The sequence below is a fragment of the Microcebus murinus genome, chromosome 8, assembly GCF_040939455.1.
Source record: "Microcebus murinus isolate Inina chromosome 8, M.murinus_Inina_mat1.0, whole genome shotgun sequence".
Classification (NCBI taxonomy): Eukaryota; Metazoa; Chordata; class Mammalia; order Primates; family Cheirogaleidae; genus Microcebus; species Microcebus murinus.
Window position 1 is genome coordinate 104,727,627 of NC_134111.1, and position 23,397 is coordinate 104,751,023.

At 40.2% G+C, this 23,397-nt stretch overlaps 1 protein-coding gene across 3 annotated transcripts in view; it reads left to right on the forward strand.

The window, feature by feature from the left end:
- UBE2F (ubiquitin conjugating enzyme E2 F (putative)) overlaps positions 1-23,397 on the forward strand; it is a 51,362-nt gene that overhangs the window by 14,950 nt on the left and 13,015 nt on the right. For all 3 annotated transcript variants that reach the window (XM_012755686.3, XM_012755684.3, XM_012755685.3), the window contains 2 exons: positions 15,136-15,203; positions 23,164-23,234. In XM_012755686.3, the coding sequence (XP_012611140.1) occupies positions 15,136-15,203; positions 23,164-23,234 (139 nt within the window). The remainder of the gene's footprint in view (positions 1-15,135; positions 15,204-23,163; positions 23,235-23,397) is intronic.

Genomic DNA, 23,397 nt, shown 5'->3' on the forward strand with positions numbered 1-23,397 from the left:
TTTCTTTTTTTTTCCTTCCTTTCTTTAAACTGAAATTTTTTACTGAATCACATGGATGTTATGATTATTGAGATTATACATATGACACCATCTTTGATGTCCTTATAATTGTTCTTGAAATGGAGTATAATTGTTAAAGTTGTTGTATTCATTGTTCCATCAGATAAAAACGTAACTTGTGTTTTGGTGCCTATAAATACTTATTAGCATTTATATTTTTAATAAGTGCACATGAGGGATGTGATTATCACATTGAACTGTGTGCTCAGCATGCTTTTTAGATACCTATATCTGCCCTTATTTGGTGGTGGCAGTGAATCAGAAAGCTGTGGTGGTTCCTACCCATTGTTTATTAAAAGGAGTATGACCGAGATCTGCCATCCCTAAAAACTTAACCTCGTATCATGGTTTTAAGGAAAACTTTTTGGAGTCATGCTCCTCCTAGAATTGAAAAAAATTGGCTGAGCAAGGTGGCTCATGCCTATAATCCTAGCACTTTGGGAGTATGAGGCAAGAGGATTGCTTGAGACCAGGAGTTCAAGACCAGCCTGAGCAACATTATCGAGACCCCGGCTCTACAAAAAAAAATAGAAAATTAGCTGGGTGTGGTGGCATGCACCTATAGTCTTAGCTACTTGGGAGGCTGAGGCAGGAAGATTACTTGAGCCCAGGAGTTTGAGGATGCAGTGAGCTATGATGATGCCACTGCACTCTACCCTGGGCAACATAGCAAGACCCTGTCTCAAAAAAAAAAAATAAAAAATAAAAAATATATATATATATATATATAGTACAATGTGCCTAAGTAGTAAAATTTTAACAGTGCATGAAGCAAATCATTTTGAAACTAGCTCACTTGGCCAAGCAACCTGGGGTTAGGTCTGAAAACTTGCTAATACATACAATCTAGGTGTTAAGGAAGGTCAGGGTGGAAGAATTGTAACTCTATTTTCAGCTCAAAGCTCTTCTTTATAGATGTTGTTCACACTTGGTAATATTTTTATATTTTTGTTTGTTTTTGAAATGGTCACTCATGTTTGGGAAGTTTGTATGTCTTCTTTTGTGAAGTACCCAAATCTTTTGTCCCTTCTAAAATCTTTTATTTTGTGGGGTTTTTCTCTATGAGAATATAAATCCTTTGTTAGATTGATGAGCTAAGAATATTTTCTTGGACAAGTCCATTGTCAAATACATGACCTGTGAATATTTTCTCCCATTCTCTGACTTTTCTACTCATTTTCTGTTTCTGTCTTTTGTTGAGAAATTTTAATTTTAGTGATGTGCCATTTATCAAAATTTTTTTAAGATTTATGCTTTTTAAGACCTGTCCAGGCCGGGCACGATGGCTCACACCTGTAATCCTAGCACTCTGGGAAGCGGGTGGATCGCTCAAGGTCAGGAGTTTGAAACCAGCCTGAGCAAGAGCGAGACCCTGTCTCTACTAAAAATAGAAAGAAATTAATTGGCAAACTAAAAATATATAGAAAAAATTAACCGGGCATGGTGGTGCATGCCTGTAGTCCTAGCTACTCGGGAGGCTGAAGCAGAAAGATTGCTCAAGACCAGGAATTTGAAGTTGCTGTGAGCTAGGCTGACACCATGGCACTCGATCCCGGGCAACAGAATGAGACTGTCTCAAAGAAAAAAAGACCTGTCTAAGAAAGTTTTGCTTACCCAAAGGTTGCAAATATGTTCTCTTATGTTTTTCTTTAGAAGCTTTGTCATTCTAGGTTTTATGTTAAAGAAAAATGGTCCATCTTGAATTGATTTTTGTTTATGGAGTTAAGACAGAGGTTCAGGCTGGGCACGGTGGCTCACGCCTGTAATCCTAGCTCTCTGGGAGGCTGAGGCGGGTGGATTGCTCGAGGTCAGGAGTTCAAAACCAGCCTGAGCAAGAGCGAAACCCCGTCTCTACTATAAATAGAAAGAAATTAATTGGCCAACTAATATATATAGAAAAAATTAGCTGGGCATGGTGGTGCATGCCTGTAGTCCCAGCTACTCAGGAGGCTGAGGCAGAAGGATTGCTTGAGCCCAGGAGTTTGAGGTTGCTGTGAGCTAGGCTGAAGCCACAGCACTCACTCTAGCCTAGGCAACAAAGCGAGACTCTGTCTCAAAAAAAAAAAGTTCAGGTTTATTTTATCTGTATGGATATCTGTTCATTTCAACAAAAAGACTCTCCATTCTTCATTGAATTACCTTAATGCCTTGCCCAAAAAGTATTGGCTATATATGTGTAGGTCTGTTTTTTGAACTCTATTCTGTTGCATTGATTTCTGTGTTTACCCATAGGCCAGTACCACACTGTTTTAATTATTGTAGCTTTGTAGTATAGTACCTATTTTGAAATGCGTAGTATAAGTATTTTGATGTTGTTCTTTTAAAAAATTGTTTTATCTAGTCCAGGTTCATTGAATTTCCATTTCTATTTTTAAATCATCTTGTACATTTGTACAAAAGAGGCTGCTGGGATTTTTATTGAGACTGTGTTGACTCTGCAGACTAGTCGGGGGAGAAATTACTTCTTAGTAATATTGAGTCTTCCAATACGTGAGCATCGTAGATGTCTCCACTTATTTAAATTTTCTATAATTTCTCTCAGCAGTATTTTGTAGTTTTCAGTGTATAGGTCCTGCAAATACTTTGTTAAATTTATCACCAAGTATTTCTTGTTTTCTGAAACTATTGTAAATGGTGTTTTTTCAATTTCAATTTTTAATTGTTGCTACTGTATAAAAATGAAGTTGTTTTTAAATATATTGATCATGTATCCTGTGATTTTGCTAAATTCACTTATTAATTCTAATAGCTTTTTAATGTATTCTTAGAATTTCTATGTCCATGATGACACATCTGTAAATAAAGACATTTTTTTCTTTTTCTTCACCAGTATGTATGCCTTTTATTTCTTTTACTTCACTGGCTAGGACCTCCAGTATAGTGTTGAACAGAAGTGGTGAGAGCATTTATCTGTCTTGGTCCTGATCCTAGGGCAAAGTGTTGTTATTCATTAAATATGATGTTAGCTGTAGGTTTTTTGTATATTCCCTTTTTCAGGTTGAGAGTTTCTCTTTTTTCCTGGTTTGCTGAGGGTTTTTATCATGAATATGTGTTGAATATTTTCTGTATCAATTGAGATTATCATATGATTTTTCTCCTTTGTTTTATAAACATGGTGAATTATACTTAATGATTTTTGAATATTGAACCAGCCATGTATTCTTGTGATAAATCCTACTTGTTCATGATGTATTAACGTCTTTTTAAAAAAATATATATTGCTGGTTTCAATTTGCTAATACAGTATTTTGTTAGAGAATTTTTGTCAATATTCATGAAGAATGTTGGTTTGTATTTTTCTTTTCTTGTATTGGTTTATCTGATTTTGGCATCAGGGCAATGCTTGGCTGATAAAATAAGCTAGAAGTGTTCCTCTATTTTCTAACGGAGTTTGTAAGTCAGCTTTGCTAATTTTTTCTTTCAAGGAATTTGTCACTTAAGCTGTAGAATTTATTGACATAAAAGTTTGGAATAGTCTTTTATTATTCTACTAATGTCTGTAGGATCTATAGTGATATCCTCTTTTTCATTCCTGATAAGGTAATTTGGGGCTTCTCTTTTTTTCTTGATCAAGTTAGCTAAAGGTACATACAGTTGACTTTTGAAAGAACTAACTTTTGTTTATTTCAATTGTTTGCCCATTTCATTGATTTCTGTTCTTTATTATTTCTTTTCTTACACTTTGGGTTTAATTTGCTCTTCTTTGTCTAGCTTCTTAAAGTGGAAACCTAGATTACTGATTTTTTTAAAATAATGTTTTAAAAAGTAATATTGACTTTGAGGTATAAGTTACATTCTTTTACTTAGCATAATGCTTTTGAGATTTACCCATCTTGTTATAGTAATAAGTATTTTGTATTTTTCATTGGTGAGTTGTATTCTCTTGTAGGGATGCATACCAATTTATTTACCCATTCACCAGTTGATAAACTTTTGTTTTGTTTCCACTTCGGGGAAATTTGTGCATAAAGCTGCTATAAACTTTTGTGTGCAGGTCTTTGTTTATCAGTATGTTTTTATTTCTCCTGGGTAAAATACCTACCAGTGGAATTACTGGGTCATATAGGAAGACTAAGTTTAACTTTGTAAAATACCACCATTAAGTTTTTCAAAGTTGTACATTCCTACTAGCAATGAATGAGAATTTCAGTTACTCTCCATTCTTGCCAACAGCTGGTATTGTCATTCTTTTCACTTTTAGCCATTCTGGTAGGTGAATATCTCATTGTAACCTTAATTTGCATTTCCTTAATGGCTAATGACGTTGGGCATCTTTTCCTGTGCTTGTTTGCTATTGCAAATTTCCTTTGCTCAAGTGTCTATTCAGATATTTTCCCTATTTAAAAATTGGATTCTTTGTCTTGTAAGCTTTCTTTATATACTTAGATATAATTCCCTCATCAGATATGTAGCTTTTCTGAGGTTAATAACATCCTTTTTATTAATGTTACATATAGGAAGAATTCTGATTAGGGACTTCTCTAGCTAGAGTATAAATCATGTATAGTTATCTGTATATTCATCTAAATTTGTTTTAAAATGTATTGATCACTACATTACTCATATTTTCTTCATTTGAACATTCAATTTATAAAAACTTCCCAATAGGTACATGATAATAAAAGTGCAGCTTACATTGAGTCATAAAATTTTAGTGGATTTAATCCCCATCATGTTTGGTTAGGGGTCATTCTTAGCTTTGTTTCAGAGCTCTGGAGTCGCAAAAGGAAACGTTTCTGAATGCATCGTAAAGGAAGATTCCCAGTTCTGAGCAAAGAAATATGATTGGTAAGCCTGAAACCCATGGTTCCACACATGAACTTTTTGGAACAATGTTTAAAGAATCACGGGGATTTAAGAAGATCTGGACATGGAGCAGAACACAGCAGCAGGCCTATTGGCTTGACCAGCATCCTGATTATGTCATAGTTCACTACTAATGTGTCAAGGTTTCAGACACATAAAATGTACTCTCATCCCTGCATTTTTCATCTCATTATAGAGAAAACCAACATAGGAGGATAAATTTGAGGAAGAACAGGGTTTTTTTCTAGTACAATCTTTTCTTTCAAATAATCCTAAAAATACAGATGGCAGTTCTCTTCTTTGGATGTAGAATAGAAATGTGATATGAGGTCTTAAAACATTGGTTATCTCCTGAAGCATCATCATAACTTTGGTCAGGAAAACCTTCACTGTGCTTTTCTTGCTCCTTCCAAGAACTCTGCTGGTGTGATGCTTTGTTGCTTACTATGCCTATTGGGGGCCACCCCTGTCATCTCATCACAGGTATATCTGATCTGTTCTTACATGGGTCTCTGTCCCCTGCCTCAAACATAACTCCGAGTCGAATTCTCTTGTGGGATGTTGGGTCTTCCTAAGTTAGTATGAAATGAATTGTTTTAAAAGCATTAATTTTTATGGTTAAAAATATATTTTGGTGTCACGAGTAAAATGTATATAAGGTGTGTAAAATTTCCAAAAAATAGATGGTGTTTAAATCTTAAGTGTTTTGGCATTTAACAAATTACCAGCGTTTTTCAGTTTCCTGTTCCACCAGTGGTGCCTTTTATGTGGCATAGGCTTCTTATCTTTTTTAAAAAATTGTGGTTACTGAGGTGTAATTTACAGACAGTGAATTTACCATTCTTAGGTATATAGGTCTCTGCATTTTGACAAACATACACAGTCATGTAACCACTACTACAATCAAGTATGGAATGTTTCCATCACCTCAAAAAGTTCCCAGAAGCCCCTTAGTAGTCAGTCTCCTCTCTCCATGGGCACTTCCCACAGCTGGAAAATGTAAGGAAATGGGATCTTTTCTGGAACCAGACAGGGATATAGCCCTGCCAACATCTTGATTTTATCCTAGCAAGACCCGTTTTGGACTTCTGACCTACAGAAGATAATAAATCTTTTTTGTTTAAGCCACTGAATTTGTGGTAATTTATTATAGCAGCAGTGCAAAACTTGTCTTAAGAAATCTTCGTCTAAGAAATACAAAGATTTATTCCTTTTTTTTAAAGTAGAAGTTTTACTAATATAACTTTAGGTTTTATGATTAGGTCTACGATCCACACTGAGTTAATCTTTGTATATGGTACAAGATAAGGGTCTAGTTTCTGTCCATTTTCTGTCTCTTTTTGTGTGTGGTTATCCAGTTGTTCTAGCACCGTTTGTTGAAAAAAACTATCTTTTCCCATTGAATTACCTTGTACTTTGTTGACATTACTTGGCCATATGTGTGTGGGTCCATTTGTGGACTCTTGTATTCCATTGTTCTGTGTGCTTATGCTTATGCAAATGCCACTTATAGTAAGTCTTGAAATCCCATCAAGTGACTTCTGTCTCCTTCAGCTTTGTTCTACTTTTTCAAAATTCTTTTGGCCATTTTTGGTCCTTTGCTTTTCCACATACATTTTAGAATCAGCCTGACAAATTCTATTTAAAAAAATAAAAACCTGGTGAGATTTTGATTGAGACCACATCAAATCTATTGTAGATCAGTTTAGGGAGAATTGTCATCTTAAATATTACATCTTCTAATTCATGAGCATCGTTTATATCTTCATTTTCAATTTTCCATTGCTAGTACATAAAAATACAATTGATTTTTGTATAGTGATGGTATGTCCCACACCCTTGATAAACCTGCTTTTAGTTTTAGTAGCTGTTTTGTAGATTCCTTAGAATTTTCTATGTAAAACTATCATGTCATTTGTGAATAAAGACAATTTTATCTCTCCCTTTCAGTCTGTATCCTTTATTTCCTTTTTTGCCTTATTTTACTCTCTTAAGACTTCCAGCATAATGATGGATAGAAGTGGTGACAGGGGTATCATTGCCTTGTTTCTGATCTTAGGGGGATGTGATCAGTCTCTTCATTAAGTATATGGTTAGCTGTAGGTATTTGTAGCTTCCCTTTATCAAGTAGAGGAGTTGTTTTCTAGTTCTTGTTTGCCAAGAGTTTTTTTCATAAATAGATACATAATTTGCCAAATGCTTTTTGTGTATCCATTGAGATGGTCACACGATTTTTGTTTTTTAGTCTGTTGATATGGTGACTTATGTTGATAGATTCTGTTTTCCAAATGTTGAGCCAATCTTGCATTTATGAGCTAAACCATAATTCATCATATGTTATGTGTTAATGGCTTAATTTATTGATTGATTTGCTATGCTAATATTTTGTGAAGAATTTTTGCATCTGTCTGTTAAAGAGGTTTGTCTGTTGTTGTCTTATAATGTGTTTGTCTAGTTTTGGTGTCAGGGTAATACTGGCCTTGGAATGAATGAAGTATTCCTTCTATTTTCTGGAAAAGTTTCTGCAGAATTAGTATTAATTCTTTTTTGTTTGTTTTGTAGGTTTTTCTCTACTTCCCTGTCTTGAATGGTAAAAGTATTAGTTCTTTATTGACTGGTAGAACTCACCAGTGAAGCTACCTAGGTCTATAATTTTGTTGGGGTTTTTTTTGTTCTTTTGGTAAGATTGTAAGCATAAATACAATTTCTTTAATAGATATAGGGCTATTTAGGTTATTTATTCTTGAGTGAGCTTTGGTATTTTGTGTCTTTCAATGGATTTGTTCTAATCTTCCACATTTCCAAATTCATTGGTATAAGGTTGTTCTTTTTTTTTTTTTTTTTTTTTTGAGACAGAGTCTTACTCTGTTGCCTGGGCTAGAGTGCTGTGGCGTCAGCCTAGCTTACAGCAACCTCAAACTCCTGGGCTCAAGCGATCCTCCTGCCTCAGCCTCCGGAGTAGCTGGGACAACAGGCATGTGCCACCATGCCTGGCTAATTTTTTCTATATATTTTTAGATGGCAAATTAATTTCTATATTTAGAAGAGACGGGGTTTCGCTCTTGCTCAGGCTGATTTCAAACTCCTAACCTATAGTGATCTGCTCGCCTCAGCCACCCAGAGTGCTAGGATTATAGGCGTGAGCCACCGCTCCCAGCCTAAGGTTGTTCTTAATATCATCATTTTACCCTTTTTCAGTTCTGTAGAGTCTGTGCTGATATCCCCTCTTTAATTACTGATATTGTAATTTTTGTCTTTCTTTCCTTCTTGATCAAGTTAGTGAGAGGATTATCAATTTTGTTGATCTCTGCAAAGAACCAGCTTTTGGTTTCATTGATTTCTCTTTATTTTTTGTTTTCTGTTCATATCTTTGTTAGTCCTTCCTTATGCATATTTTCAGTTTAATTTACTCTTCTTTTTCTAATTTTTAAGGTGGATTCATAGACAAATTGTATATTTCTACTTCCCCTTCCCACCCTTTATTTTATAGTTCTCATTCATTTTACTTTTATACATGTTATAACGCAGAATACATTATCTTTCCTTTAAACGCTCTATTTTTTTAAGATTATGTCTCCACATACTTATAATATGACCTTCATTCCCTCTTATAGAGACGGGTTATCTGTTATTTTCGTTCTGTCTAAAGAACATTTTTGAGGATTTTTTGTAGTACAGGTTTGCTTATGATAAATCCTATCAGCATTACTGAATGTTGAATTCTTAAGTTAACAATTCCAGCATTTTTAGGATTCCATCGTACTGCCTTCTGGTTTGTATTTTTTTCTTATGAGAACTGAGTGGTAATTCTTAGTTCCACTTTCTGTGGCGTGCATTCTATTCTCTGACTGCTTTAAGATTTTGTTTCTTATCTCTATTTTCAGCAGTTTGATTATAATGTGCTTTGAAGTGGTTTTCTTTCTTTTTATCTCACTTGGGGTTTTTGAGCTTTCAGGTCTGTGAGTTACAGTTTTCATCAAATTTAAGTAGTTTAACCAACATTTCTTTAAATACTCATTCCTTAATACCTTCCTGGGACTCTAGTTTTTTTATATTATATCTCTCACATACAGATTATCTCTACATGTAAATTATACCTTCATTAGGTCACAAGGTTTCATTCACTTTTCTTTCTGGGCTTCATTTTGGATACTTTCTATTTCTGCTATGTTAAGCTCATCCAGTGAATTTTTGCTTTCAGAGATTATGTTTTCCAGCTATTGATGTTCCATTTGGTCCTTTTTTCCTGATTACCCATTTCTTTCCTCGTTATGTTCATGTTTTCTTCTAAATCTCAGCATCTCTTGTCATAGTTGGTGTCGTGTCTGTCTGCAGCCCTACATGACATGTCTGTCCTGCCTCCGGCTCTGCTCATATGAGCTTCCTCGTCGCCACTGTCTCTGTCATCTCTTTCTTTCCTTCCCCTTCCCCAAGGTCCCAGCTAGACAGCCTGCTTGGAAATGGCTCTGCACCTGCTACCTCTGGGGCCAACATGTATGGTCAGTGTCACACTAGTTAGCACCATGTTTTTGTCCTTCATATATTTCAGTGTTGGGTGGGCAAACTGGAGCTTGTGGGATCTACCCACACAGCATATCAGTGCAGCCCTCAAGCTGAGAATGCTTTTTATATTTTTAAAGAGCTGTAAAACACAGAATATATGACAGAGTCCTGTGGCCCAAAGCCTAAAGTACTTACTCTCTGGCCCTTTATGGAAAAAGCTTGATGACCCTGAGCTGCAAGTTCATCTTGGCAGGACAATGTTATTCCTGCCTTTTAAGTTTAAAATTTGCATATGATGTAATTTCTAGTGTGCTGTAAATATTGACATTTAACAATAAAAGTATTACTCTTTGAAATGTTTCCAGTATAGAATCTAAATACCATAGTTACACCCACCATTGTGCTTTTTAAAAAAAAAAAATGTGAACAAGCTCTGTTTCAATGGTTGGAAAATTTTCATTGCTACTTTTTCTCTTGGCACTCATATTTTCATTTCACTTGTTCCCTAGAATTTCATCCTAGTGTAAACATTTTTATGCTTATAAGTCACTGTCATACCCTTCTATAACTAGAGAGAGAGGTCAATTTAACCACTTTAAAAGTTCCTGAACTTTAAGATTCTTAAGTGTCAAACATTTCTTTTGCAAAATTTTTACAGTTGTTTGTATGGGCTCCTGACTTCTGGTTTTTCTCCTTTGTCACCGGCCACCCCTCCTCTGCCTCATCTCCCCTCAAAGTGGGGGGACCTCAAGGCTTCATCCTCTCTTTGGACCTCCACAGTCAGTCCCCCAGTGACCTTGCCATCTTATGACATTGGAATGCCTTTGTACACTGAATGCTCCCCAACTGCTCTCGCTGGCCTGACCTCTCCCTGCACTGGGGAATGATCTGCCAACTGCCCACTCAACACTTCCACTCGGATATTGACTTGGAATCTTTATGTGTCTGATGTTGACCTTCATGCATCCGTGCCTTCTGTAGTCCTTTTATCTTCGTGGTGGCACCTCTGCCTTTCCCAGTGCCACATCAGAGATCTTAGCATCTTCTTTGCCTCCTTTCTTTGCCTACCTTACGCCTAATCTATCAGCAGATTTTGGTGTTGCTACTTTTAAAGTATGTCCACTTCACCTGCTCCCAGTCTGGTCCTAACCACCATCATCTTTCACCTGGATGATTGCAACAGATAACCCCAGTGGGCTTCTGCCTGTGATCTGTGTACAGGATCCTGGACCCCCTCTCCTCAGACCCCTCTCGTGGCCCATCTCACGTGGGATCCGAGCCAGCGTACTTACAGGGGCCTGCAGGCCAGCCTTGCTCCCTCCTCAGCCTCGGCTCCTCTTCCGCCGGCCTATCTCTGACCACACTGGCTTCTGTGGAGTTCTCAGGGCATGCCAGCCTCTTGCTGGCACCTTCTGCTTCCCCACCTGGAGTGTCCCTCACCTGATACCCTCCTCCTTCAAGTCTTTGCTCTCTCCGTCCTCCCTATTTACACAGCCCTCCCGCTTACTACTCCTTCTGTTATATAATTTGTGTATTTATTTTCTCTTCCTCCCACTAGAATATGTAGTTCATAAGGGCAGAAATTGTCTCTTATTGATGTGTCACCAGTGCCTACAACAGTGGTACATAGTAGGCATTCATCAAATATTTGTGGAATAAATAATGAATTTAAGAAAATTTTGGTGATATTAAACATAACATTCCATCTGCAGTGTATCTCTGAGAAAGATGATGGAGTTACTATTAGCACTTTTCCCTGATTAAATTGATGTATTTGTGAATGAACATTACTTTGTGTTAGAAAGAAGGGCTCAATACTAGTTTTCTTCCATCACTTTGTCTTTACAGATGCAAACACTCAAGACTGCTTGTTCACCTGAATAAGCAGACAGACACGAAAGGTGTTTTGTATGGCTGTTTCATTTTGTCCTTAGACTTCAAAGTTAAAGGCCAAAAGTCATATAAAGTATTTTCATAATCTTTCAAGTGACTACTAGATTAGGTTCTTTCTTCTATTTTGTTTAAAGCAGAGAATTAGAAGCCACCTGACTTGGAAAAGGCTTTGTCACTAAGTTGCTGGAGTCCCTTCACTTCAGTTCCTGAGGCGTGCACCAAAACCACCTTAACAGCCCGGTCAGCTAACCGTCGGCACACCTGCCTCTCCTCACTTCACAGCAGCTCTGCAGGCTTTTGCTTGAAATGTTCAGGAATAGTTGAGAAAAATTACAATATTATTAATTTGACCATACCCTTACCAATACAGTATTGTAAAAATCTTATCACATTCTTTATATTTTCACCCAAAGCTTAGCTAAAGCTACAGATTCCACTCACTCACTTTATCAAACATATCTGCTATGTACATTAATTGTCAAACCAGTCAGCCAAATCAGACTCACTTTCTCTCTGGAAAAGCCTTACTTCACTTTTCATTTCTAATAATATGCTTCTGACAGCCATCTCACTTCTGAGGTCTATAATAGTTCCTAGTTAGATAGGCGAGGCGTGGAGCCGGTCCCCTGGTGGAAGAAGGTGCCACAGCTCTTGTTCATTGGCACCCTCTTTGCTTGCCTCTAGGGAAAAGCACAACCCTACCATAACGCCTCGCTTCAAGGAGGCTTTACTGTCACCAGTGCATCACCCAGTTTCGTCCCTGGGGGTGTGGCCTGGCCTTGGGGTAGTACCTCCTAGGAAGAGGAGAGCTGAAAGGTGGGCTTTCTTTTACAGGTGGGAGAAGGGTGCAAGGGAGGGGAGGTGAGGAAGGAGAGCTGGCGGGACTACTTGGCTTAGGGCATTATGTGTGGATTTGTTCTAGGATATTGACCTTCTAGAATCTAGGAGTGGATTTTGTCAAAGTGACTTGTGCCCGCATACCCCTTATGAAGGGTTGCTTTTCCAGGGTTACCTGTGACCTTCTTGAAGACACAGTTGTGTGGTTCCTTGAAGATAGGAGGGAGTGAGCACCCAAGCGCAGGGGAGAGAAGGATACTTCTGATTGTAATGTGTGGTGGGGCCAGGCTGGCCGATCGAGAGTTGAGTGCCAGTAACTTGTCCCTGCTGCATTTCATTTTTGTGTGTTAAAACCCGGTTATCTGAGAAGCAGAATCCTTTCAGCCCCAGCAGCCATGGAAGATGGTAAAATAGAATTGGCTGGTCCTGGACGTGGTACTCTGGTCCCCCATTCACACTGCGGTTACAGGCGCACTAAAGGAGCCCTCTGCCTGCCTGCTCTGGAGGGGAGCAGCCCCCGCCCCCACAAGACACCCTGCAGAGCCAGGTGCAGAAAGTGATTTGGAGAGAGCTCCTCCCTGGGTCAGCATTGAGGAAACCTAGTGACCAGGCTGTGTCAGTCTGCTCCCTGGCTGCCTTTTTGTTGGACTGGAATCTCTGGGCAAATGCAATACTAAATAAGCAGACTTGATACTGTCTAAAAGCTGATACTGTCTGTGCAGCTTTAAGGAGAGAAAAAGAAGGACTGACTCAGGAGCAGATGATTTTCTTGAGAGAGATTTGTTTCTTGAAAGAAAATAATTAGAACAGTGTATTCTCAGTTTCCAGTAAGTTAAATGAGAATGAGATATAATTCTAATAATTATTAAATGAGAATTCAATTGGGACAGAGAAAATACCATGAAATCCAGAACCATATTAGACCAAATAACATCTCTGAAACTGGTAGGCAGTAGAGTTGAAACTATGTAATCAGTGAAGTGGAAAGCGGACTAGAGAGAAAGCGCAGCCCGGCGGGATGGACTGCGTGAGCACAGCCATGAGGATAGCCGTGGGTGCACCGTGAGTGGGGGTCGTTCCCGAGGACAAGGGCAGAGCGGGTGCCGCAGCAGCATCGGGAAGCTGTGATAGCAGCTCGTAGAGTGGACTGTGTGGTTTGCAAAGCTGAGCCTAACATTAGATTTCTGTGCAGCGGTGGTCAAGATCAGACCAGCGTGTGAGAGACCAGCGTCCAGAGCCTGTGGTGAACAAAGTGTACTCTGAGTATTTTATACCGAAGATACCACTTATTTAAAAAGTTCTCATATCTGGAGTTAAAATTTTTTTCCAAACAAGTATTTTTTCCAAAGACCTTATGTTGTCAGTCACAAATCCAAGTGTATTTATAAAAATTACAAATATACATATCAAGGAAGTGGGGGAAGACAGAATAACAAATGCCATAGGGATGGCTAAGTGACCAGTTAGGAAAAAGTATACCTTCTTCTGTACAACAAAATTAAACTCTAGATGAATGAATGAGCTGATTAAATGTAATCTAGGAAACCAGAAAATTATTAGAAGAAAATATAGGAGGGTATTTTTATAAACTTGGTTGGGAAAGACCTTTTTTAAGCATGATACCCAAGACAGACACCCTAAAGAAAGACTGGCTTCTTGAAAAAGGAAAGCTAGTGTTCAGAAACAACAAAACCAAATGGCAAACAGCAGACTAAGAAAAATTATAACAAATATAAAAGGCAAAGGCTAATTTTATTAAGATCTTTTTTTATATTGACAATTAAAAGATGAATACCTCAGTAATAAGATTTAAAGAACATTGATTGTTCAATTCTTACAAGAAAAATTACAAATTGACCAATATAATATGAAACACATTTCAACCTCACTAGTGTTCATCAGAGAATATAAAGGAAAAGAGAAATAGTATTTCTCTCCTATCAAATTGGCAACGAATTAAAGACCTTAGCGTCCAGGTAATGCCAGTGTTAACTGCTGGACGATATAAATGTTGATGCAGTCTCAAGACTCTCAAAGAAGGAATAGAATTTTTTAGTGATGATTTGAAGCTAACAACTTGCTAAATGTTCATTTTATGTAAAAAGCTTAGGAAAAGCGATAAGATGTGATAATTGCTTATTTATTATGATGATGATAAATATTGGGGGGAAGCTGAACCTTCATTTTAAAGATGGTGTTAATTCTGTCAAATTTGAAAGTTGAGGATAATTTCATTCCTGGGAGGCTTTCCGGACTCTTTCCTGCTGGCGCGCCCTCTGCTGGCAGCAGCGTCATCAGCTGTTACTGACCTCAAGCTGGGTACAGACTGGGGAGAGGGACTGCCCTGTCAGGGGGTGCAGGGCCTAGCGGTGGCTCTCAGACCCTGGTCATCCTCCTGCACTCTCGCCAGCCCGAATTTCCAGAGGGCCTGTTCTGTTCTGAAGGCTGTGGCGAACACTGACTGGGGCAGCAATTCTGTCTGTGTGGTTCACTGCTATGTCCACGGGGCCTAGAACCACACCCAGCAGAGGGTGGGTGCTTAGCAAATGTTTGTTGAGTGACTGTTCGTCATGTACTGCGAGCTGGGAATACAGCATTTGGCTCTAGCCAGCACCTCCTCATCCCCTGAGAACCGACATTCTCTCAGGGAGACCAGCAATAAGCAGACGAAGTCCCCCAGGGCATCAGACGTGTTAGGTGGGGAAGGCACTGGGTGCAGGATGTGGACTAGGGCCTCAGGACACGTGTTCCGGGCAGGGTGTGAACATGCCTCTGCCCTTCCCTGAGGGTTCACTCGGCCAGTGAGGAGACACACAGCAGGCAGGTGACAGTGTGGACGGAGCCCATTTCTTCAGGTCCAGGGGAGGGCTCCCTCCAATGTGCGTGCATTTGGTGAAGGAACCAAGGAACACTGCAGTCCTGGTTTTAAACTCTTAATTCTCTGTATTTACCATATTCTAACATAGTGTTTGCTTTTTGTTTCCTTTTTTTTTTAATTTAAAGGATTTTTTTGTTTTGTTTTGTGTTTTTTGATAGATGAGGGTTACTACCAGGGTGGAAAATTTCAGTTTGAAACTGAAGTTCCCGATGCATACAACATGGTGGTGAGTAGCCTGCGTTGAGCCTGTTGTTTTCTTTCTGTGGGCGGGGGGTGCCTGTGTCTGGTGGCCCACTGCTGTCATGGGGCCCGAGCACTCCCTTCCAAGTGTGTCCACGTGTGGCCAAGCACTAAATTTAGTGTGGTGAGTGTCACTCATCAGCAGTATTTAGAGTATCAGTAGAAAAATCCGTTTATTCAACAAATATTGATGAGTGTTATGTGCCAGGCAGTCTGCCTGTGTATTTTATGTAAATCTTCCTTGTGAAAGTCTGGCACTAAAGAGAAAAAACATTTTATTTAAGACTATAGCTTTGTTTATGGTATGATGCCAAAATTCCAGAAGTCTATAAAATGTGTATTTTAGAATTTCGGAGAATACTGACTTGTAGTTTTAAACACTAAGTAACTTATAACCATAGATACGTGTTAATCCCTCGAAGACCCTTCCAGGGAATAATTATTCCAAGTATATCACATTCCATCTTTGCTTTTGAGAAACTTACAGACAACTCGGGAGGTCAGATAAAATGTAGAAAGTTGATAAAGTGATAAAAGTGGTAAGTAGCAGACAGTAGAGATACTGATTGATGATAGAAAACTCATTTTTGGGAATTCAGAGAAAGAAAATGATCACTTTTGGAAAGTGGTCAAGGCCAGTTAAGCTTTTAAGAAGAAATAGAATGTGAGTCACCCTGGTGTGGCCCAGAAGGTGGGGAGGATGTTCTAGGTGACAGGTGTGGACATGAGGACTTGCAGCCCATGGGAGGCGGGAGGACCAGGCCGGCTTGAGTGAAGAGTTGGGGTGGAGGAAGAATAGGGGCGAAAATGAGAAACCTCAGATTGGGATGTTGCGTTGGGCATTTTGGGTTTGGCGGTAGGGAACCATTGAAGATTCTGAACGATCCTGCACAGCCCTGAGTGGGCGCCTTCAGGAAGGTATGAGGCTGGGATTCAGTGGCAAGTATGAGACGTCTCAGTCCGAACTGCTTGCAGTTGGCATGTGGCCAGCCCAGCTTGCTTGTTTTATTCCTGTGTACTGCACATGTGTATTTCCCCTGATGGTTTCTAACCCCCTCAGCCCATCAGACAGGAAAGAACAATCTGAAGATGGCATAATGAAAAGGTTGTCTCTTGTTAAGTTGAGGATGTGGGTGTGGGGACAGCGCGTACCTGTTACTTTGCTGGCAGTGTGTGTGCTCCTCACCACCTGACAAGCGTAGCTGTCCCCTGACCCCAGCCTTGAGGGTTCAGTTCAGTGGCTGAAGCATTTTTTTTTAAACCAAAGCTTAATCTATGGAAACTGATTTTTTTTTACTGGGCTACTACATTAAAAGTTCTTTTTGAAATGTAATTTATGGAGATGGGGAAGAGTCGGCAATCCAAGAAAAACTTAATTTTTAGACAAAGACAGGAAAATACACATTTCAGGCTTTTATCCATCCATCCAGCTACCTGCTGAAACTTTCCATCCTACCCAAATCACAAACTGAGAAACCTGGCAGGCAGAGTGCTGTGTACTGTCTCAGGTGAGAGGCACTTTGAGAGGTTTGGTTTAAGTACAGATGTTTTGAATTTGGGGGCTATCTGGTGCTTTCTGGAAACAACCTGGTATACAGTATTTAAAATTCCAAACTTACCACTGAATATCTGTACGTAGGCCATCTCTGTAGATTATGGTCAAGAGTAAGAATGTTAAAATTAAACGATAGTGAGTTCATGACACTGTGCTTCCTGATGGCTTAGGGAGGAGGTTAGCATAAGCTGATAAACTTTCCAGACAAGCCTGGAGGCATCGGAGAACCCTCATTTCAGGTATATTGGACATCTTTTAGTAGCAGAGTTTCTTGTTCTCATTATAGGCAGAGAGCAAAACACAAGAGAATACCAAGGAAGGAATGGGCGTTTGCTGTGAGCCTCTGCGTGCCAGGTGTCCTCACTCACATTACTTTAGTCCTTTCTTCTGGTAGTTCACCGCATGATCTGAATAGTCACATCTTCATACAGTAGGCAGTTTCAGCTCAGAAAGCTAAAGTTAAAAACTTCCCTCATTAGCTTTCCAAGTGTAGACAACTGAATTGCCGAAGCTGGTTCATGTCCAGGGCTGCCCAGCTTTTAAACGTGTGCCCTTCTCATCATAATAGGTGGTGAGAAAATGTTTGTTATGCTGTCCTGTCCCATAGGTGACTTCAAGAAATGGAGAGGTGGGAAAATGGAATAAAGAGTGGCTAGAAAGACCTGTTTCCCTTGTTAATTGGGGACTGACACAGAATGGAGGTCAAGGGTAGAGTTTGGATTTTTCCAGTGACTTTACTGTCCCCTCTCTTGCACCTTCTATTCTCCAGTCCTGCCCACTCTGTTTCCTTGGAAAACCAGAAACCCTTCATCCCTGCAGCTGTTCTGAAGTTCTGTGTGCAGTGTTTGACCTTTAGCTTTGTTAGGGTGATCTTACATTTATTTTCACTGCTCTCTCCTTTGGAAGTTTCTACATGATGGGCTGATCAGATTTCATCAGGAATAAAACCCTTGTTCTCAAGCCCGGAAGCAATGAGGGCAGCCGGTGGCTCTGGGGTGGACCTGGTCCCTACCCTGCTTCTGTGGGGTCCTTTCATCCCCCTTCACATCAGACCCTCCCATCCCCTTCTCACGTTTCTTCTTCTCTGCCTCTTGACCAGGCTTGTGTGGGCAACTTTCTCAGTGACAGGCCAGCGTGTGTCACTGCAGTCCCCAGTAAGGAGTCTCTAGGGGACCACTAGATACAGTACTTAGTTAGATACAAAAGTAGTTGTGTTTGCCATGTGTATGATTAATCTTTACCCCTAGAACTCTCTTTAATGTCTGTTTGCGCTAGGCTGTGAGCCCCTGAAGGAGGAAGCTGTGGCTGTCTTGCCTACACAGCGCGTAGCCCATGCCTGCCGCGCTGGCGAGAGGTGCACCTCTGTCCAGGGGCTGACTCTCTGCTTGCCCTGCACAAACGTGACAGTGTAGAAGCAGACTAAAGAATGCAACCAGCATGTGCGAGTGCGTTGGGGCCGAGACTGTGAGAGTGAACGCGAGGGAGCTGCGTCGATCCGCAGCATGGCACAGAGGCTTGGGAGCTTCTCGGGGTGCATCTGGCTCCACGCCATGGCTTCATCCACATGACTTCTACTCTCCATAAGGGCTTTCTTAAACCCCTTGTGGTTATAGTTCCTGCAATGAAGTCTGCTATTCAGATGGTGATTCTGAAAAGCTTTTAATAAAATAGATCATTGTTTTAGAATAAACTTTTAAAAGAAATACCTACTTGATATGCCCTCTACAGACCCATATACCCCTACATCCCAGCAACCAAAGTTCAGATTTCCTTTGTTTTTTGGTCTCTTTATCACTGAATTTCACCTCCTAGCCTGAGGTCTGTCTGGTAATCTCTGGCAGTTTAGAAACTGGCTGAACTGATGTAGTGACTTTTAATGAGCTCCTACAGCGTGACGGGCACTGTGTCGGACACTGCAGGGCCAGAGGTGAGAATTCGGTGGCCTTTTCAGAATTCCGGTCTCCTGGAAGACAGATGCGGCCATGATGATAAGCCTGGCGGTGACGTGGGTGATGGCAGTTCCTCAGGGTGGGGGGATGCCCAGAGGAAGAGCCCATGACATAGCCCTGGCGGCTCACGGGGGAGAGGGCCTCAGCCCAGACGCCACCTTACCTGTGGTGTTACACAGTCCCTGGGCGTCTTGGCCAGGAGCAGTTACAGAAAGGGACAGAGCTTTTGCTCCTTGGCTGTTTCCTCCTGGACAGCTGTCCTGTCCTGTTTCCTGTCCTGTCCTGTTTCCTCCTGACAGCTGTCCCATCCTCTCACTGTTGTTGGCCAAATCAAGTAAAGTGGCCATGGCTAACCTATAGGAGGTGAGGAAGGGTAGTCCTGCCAGTGCCCAGAGGAGAGTCAGAGACACTGTCAAACAGCAGTAATGATGGCCACCACTTGACCTCTTCTTTTTATATAATTTACAATACTTTGTAAGAAATTGAGAAAATTTGGCTATGCAAAAATACAGTATTTATCACCTGGGATCTCTCCACCCAGAGCTGATCACCCTGACTTTGTAATGTCTGTATGCTACGTACAGATGGAGCTACACTGCATATACCCTGGTAACCTGGGGGTGTTCACATTCTAATATTGTGGCCATATGATAAATAGCATGGCCAATATCACATTATATATCAATTAACATATGATTGCATCATCATTAATAAGAGTGGTCCATTGTATGATGTTATCATGGTTTTAAACCACTCTTTTATCATTGGTCACTGGTTGACCAATTTTTTGATAGTATAAACCAGACTTTATGTAAAGGGCCAAGTAATATTTTATGCTCTGTGGACCACATATGGTCTCTGCCCCATATTCTTTTTTTTTTTTAAACAATGTTTTAAAAAGGTAAAAACCAATCTTTGACTTTGGGTAAACAGGCCTGGCCTGGGTATGTTCTGTGGGCTGTGGTTTGCTGCCCCTAGAATATAGGGCTGCGAGGTGTGTCCAGGACACACCGCTGTCCATCTGCCTCGTTCCTTTGGATAAATTCTTAGAAGTGGCATTATGGGTATGGAGTAATTGATGCTCCATTTTAAGGCTCTGGATAAATCCTGTTAAATCACCCTCTAGGCCAGGTGTGGTGGCTCATGCCTATAGTCCTAGCACTTTGGGAAGCCAAGGGAGGAGGATCACTTGAGGCCAGGAGTTCAAGACCAGTCTGAGCAAGAATGAGACCCATCTCTACAAAAAATAGAAAAATTAGCCAGGTGTGGTGGTGCTCGCCTTTAGTCATAGGTACTCAGAGATGCAAGAGGATCACTTGAGCCCAGGTGTTTGAGATTGCAGTGAGCTATGAAGAACCACTGCCTCTAGCCCAGGGGTCAAAGTGACACCCTGTCTCAGGAAAAAAAAACCCTTTCCCTAAACTCTTCCCAAGATAAGGTGTTGTTTGTTTTTTCTTAAAGATATGAGATCTTGCTATGTTGTCCAGGCTGGTCTCAAACTCCTGGGCTGAAGCAATCCTCCCGCCTCAGCCTCCCAAGTAGCTGGGCTCTCAGGTGTGAACCACCATACCCATGATGGAGTATTTTCATTCTTATTTTCTTTTTGCTATTTTGGGAGGAAATGGCATCTCATTTGGTATCCAATTGTCATTTCAATTTTAATTTCTTAAGTAGGATATTGAATATTACTTCCTACTTATTAGCTATTTATATTTTTTATGAGCTGCCATTATGTCCTTTGCCCATTTTTCCATTGGGGTATTTGTTTTTCTTATAGATCTCTAAGAGTTCTTTTTTTTTTTTTTTAATATTTTTTATATTTATTTCTTAATATATATTTTTTCTTTCCATGAGTTCTAATGTTCAAGTCTAAGAGTTCTTATATGTAAAGTATTTGAAACTTTTTCCTTAGGTTTCTTAGCTGTGCTATAAATATTTTATTTGTTTTGCATTTGTCATCTTTTGTTCTGTGAAAGTGTTTTTGTTTCACTGCTGTAGTCAAATCTTTTTCTTCACAGGTTTTTTAAATTATGAAATGCTTAAAGCAGGCTTCAGACCCCCAAGATGGTCATCTATATTTTCTTCTATCCCTCTTGTGGTTCTCTTTTACCTTTAGTTTTAATATATCTGGAATAAAGCTCTAAATGGGGATCTAACTGTATTTTTCTTAGTGGGTAGCCAGTGCTACTAAATAATCCATATTTTCCCCATTTATTTGAAATGCAGTGTTTGTCACATGCTGGCATCTTAGCTGTGTAATAAGGTAGATGGCCGTGCCCAGCCCGGAGAGGGAATGTAGGAGGTGGGGCTGGGCATTGCTTGTTGGTCTGGCTTTGGTGGTGAGGGAGGGCTACAAGACAAGTTCAGCTGGAAAGTGTATGTGTCAGAATCCAGTGCAGACTTTTGCTGCCTGTTCTGGGACCACAGTTAAGAGGACCATTGACAAAGGAAGCATCTGTGTTAACATCTAACTATGGAAGGTTTGAAGGGACAGGAGGAGAAAGGGCAAATACTCCTGAGCCCTTGGCAGATGTAGCAACAATAGGCTGGATGGTCATGTACCGGGACCTTAATAGAAGGGGGACACCATTTGGGAGGGAGGGTGAGTTTGCCATCCTTCTAGATTCCTTCAGGTGCTAAGAGTAGGTGATTCAGCCCAGCCACCAGGCTGCGCTATGCGCAGTGCCTGCCTGATGGTGCACACCATCTGCCCGGAGCAGCAGTCTGGCCTTCCCTCTGCAGCCTCAATGCCTCCTTGGAAGTGAAGGATACAGTTGCTTCTTTCCGTCAAATGTATTCCTTGCATTTGCAGAAAAACAAATCAGAGTATGTAGAATTTATTTAAGCTCACTCTGAACCTCAATTCTTTAGTCCTCAGACACATGCATTTGCGCAGTTTAATCTTTTTGTTTTGTTTTTGAGTCTGTTGATTTTCTAGTGTTTTGAAATCAGTAAGAAAACTGAAAAGGGAGCTGAAAAGTTTGTTTGCTTTATATAAATAAGTGAAACTATAAGAGTAATAGAAAATGACATGAGAATATTTGGATGGTGAAGTATTTCCTAAGTATAACAACGAAGATAAAAATTTAATTACAAAGATAAAACCTTTCACTCCTCAGAAAACATTAATAAAAATTAATAGCAAATGATAAACAGGGAAGATCTTACCTCCATTTGACAAAGGGTTGATACTTTTTTGAGATGATATTTCCAATGACTGCATGTCAACCAAGGAGACCTCCCTGTGGGAGAGGACCTGGGGAGGGTGCTTCTGAAGGGCAACTGGCTCTGTGCCAGAAAGCAGTTGCTGCCCAGCAGTTCCTCCTCCTGGGCTTTGTCCCGAGGAAATATTTCATATGGGATGTGAGCAGAGATATGGGCCTTGGCACAGCGGGGCTTGGAGTGGAAGCGGAAGCAACCTAAATGTCCAAGGCAGGGAAGCAGCTTGTTGGATGCAAGTGTTTGTACCATGGAATGTGGGAAAGCCATCTGAAACGATGGCAGAAATAAATACGAAACGATACATAGCACAGCTTCCTGCTGCTATAAAGAAAAATGAATGTGCGTGCACACACATCTGTATATGTGTGTGGCACAGAAAAGGGGCTCAAAAAATGTACATCAGGTTCAGTAGAGATTAGAGATGTTAGAGAGAGAGTGTGTGTGTATACCTATATAAAAAACAACAAAAGTGAAAGGAAACATGTATAATTTATAATATATATTGTAATGTTATGTTATTTATATATTATATTATGTATATTATCTATTAATAAACATTTCCTTTCATTTTCTTAAATGAGTTATATATTGCTTTTATAATAGAAAAATCTTAAAAGGACTTTATCCAAACATGCCAAGTCATAAATGACATTGATACGTGTCATCCACACGCACTCATTTTCATTCTTTCTCCTTCCTTCAAGTATAAAGTGGACTAAGATTTTCATCTAGGAAAATGTATATGACAATAGCATCTTTAAAAACATCCCATAAGGGAACAGGCTGTTCTTGTAAGTAGCAGTAACTTTTAGCCGCAGTTGGATAACTTAGTGCAAAAGAATCTGGAGGCTCCTGGTTGGAATTTGGGCCTGGAGGGTACAGAAATCTTCCCTGGAGTGCACTGCAGGCTCCTCTTGCACAGCCCTGGCTAACACCATGAGCCAGCAGGATGCAGGGCTTTAAAAAGTGTTCTCAGGTTTGTGGACAGACTGTCCTGGTGACACTAGAACTTGTGGACACAGGGTGCAAGTACGTTCCTGTATAGGGGCAGTAAGCCAGTCAGTATTCAAGGTTGAATGTATCTTTGGTGAGTCAGACTGCATGCTGAGTAAGCCACGACACAAGCCTCTAGATAGGGGATGTGGGAAGGCTTGGCCTGGAGACGGGATGTGGACAAACTGTCGGTGTGATCTCTCTCTCTCATTCTCTCTGTGTTGCAGCCTCCCAAAGTGAAATGCTTGACCAGGATTTGGCACCCCAACATCACAGAGACAGGTGAAATTTGTCTAAGGTGAGTTTCTCATCTTTCCATTCTTCTGCATTTGTGAGTGTTGTGTGCAAGCACTGGGCCTTTGTTTCTGGATTTTTGTTTTTTGTTTTTGAGACAAGGTCTTACAGTGTTGCCCAGGCTGGAGTGCAGTGGCATCATCATAGCTTACTGCAACCTCAAACTC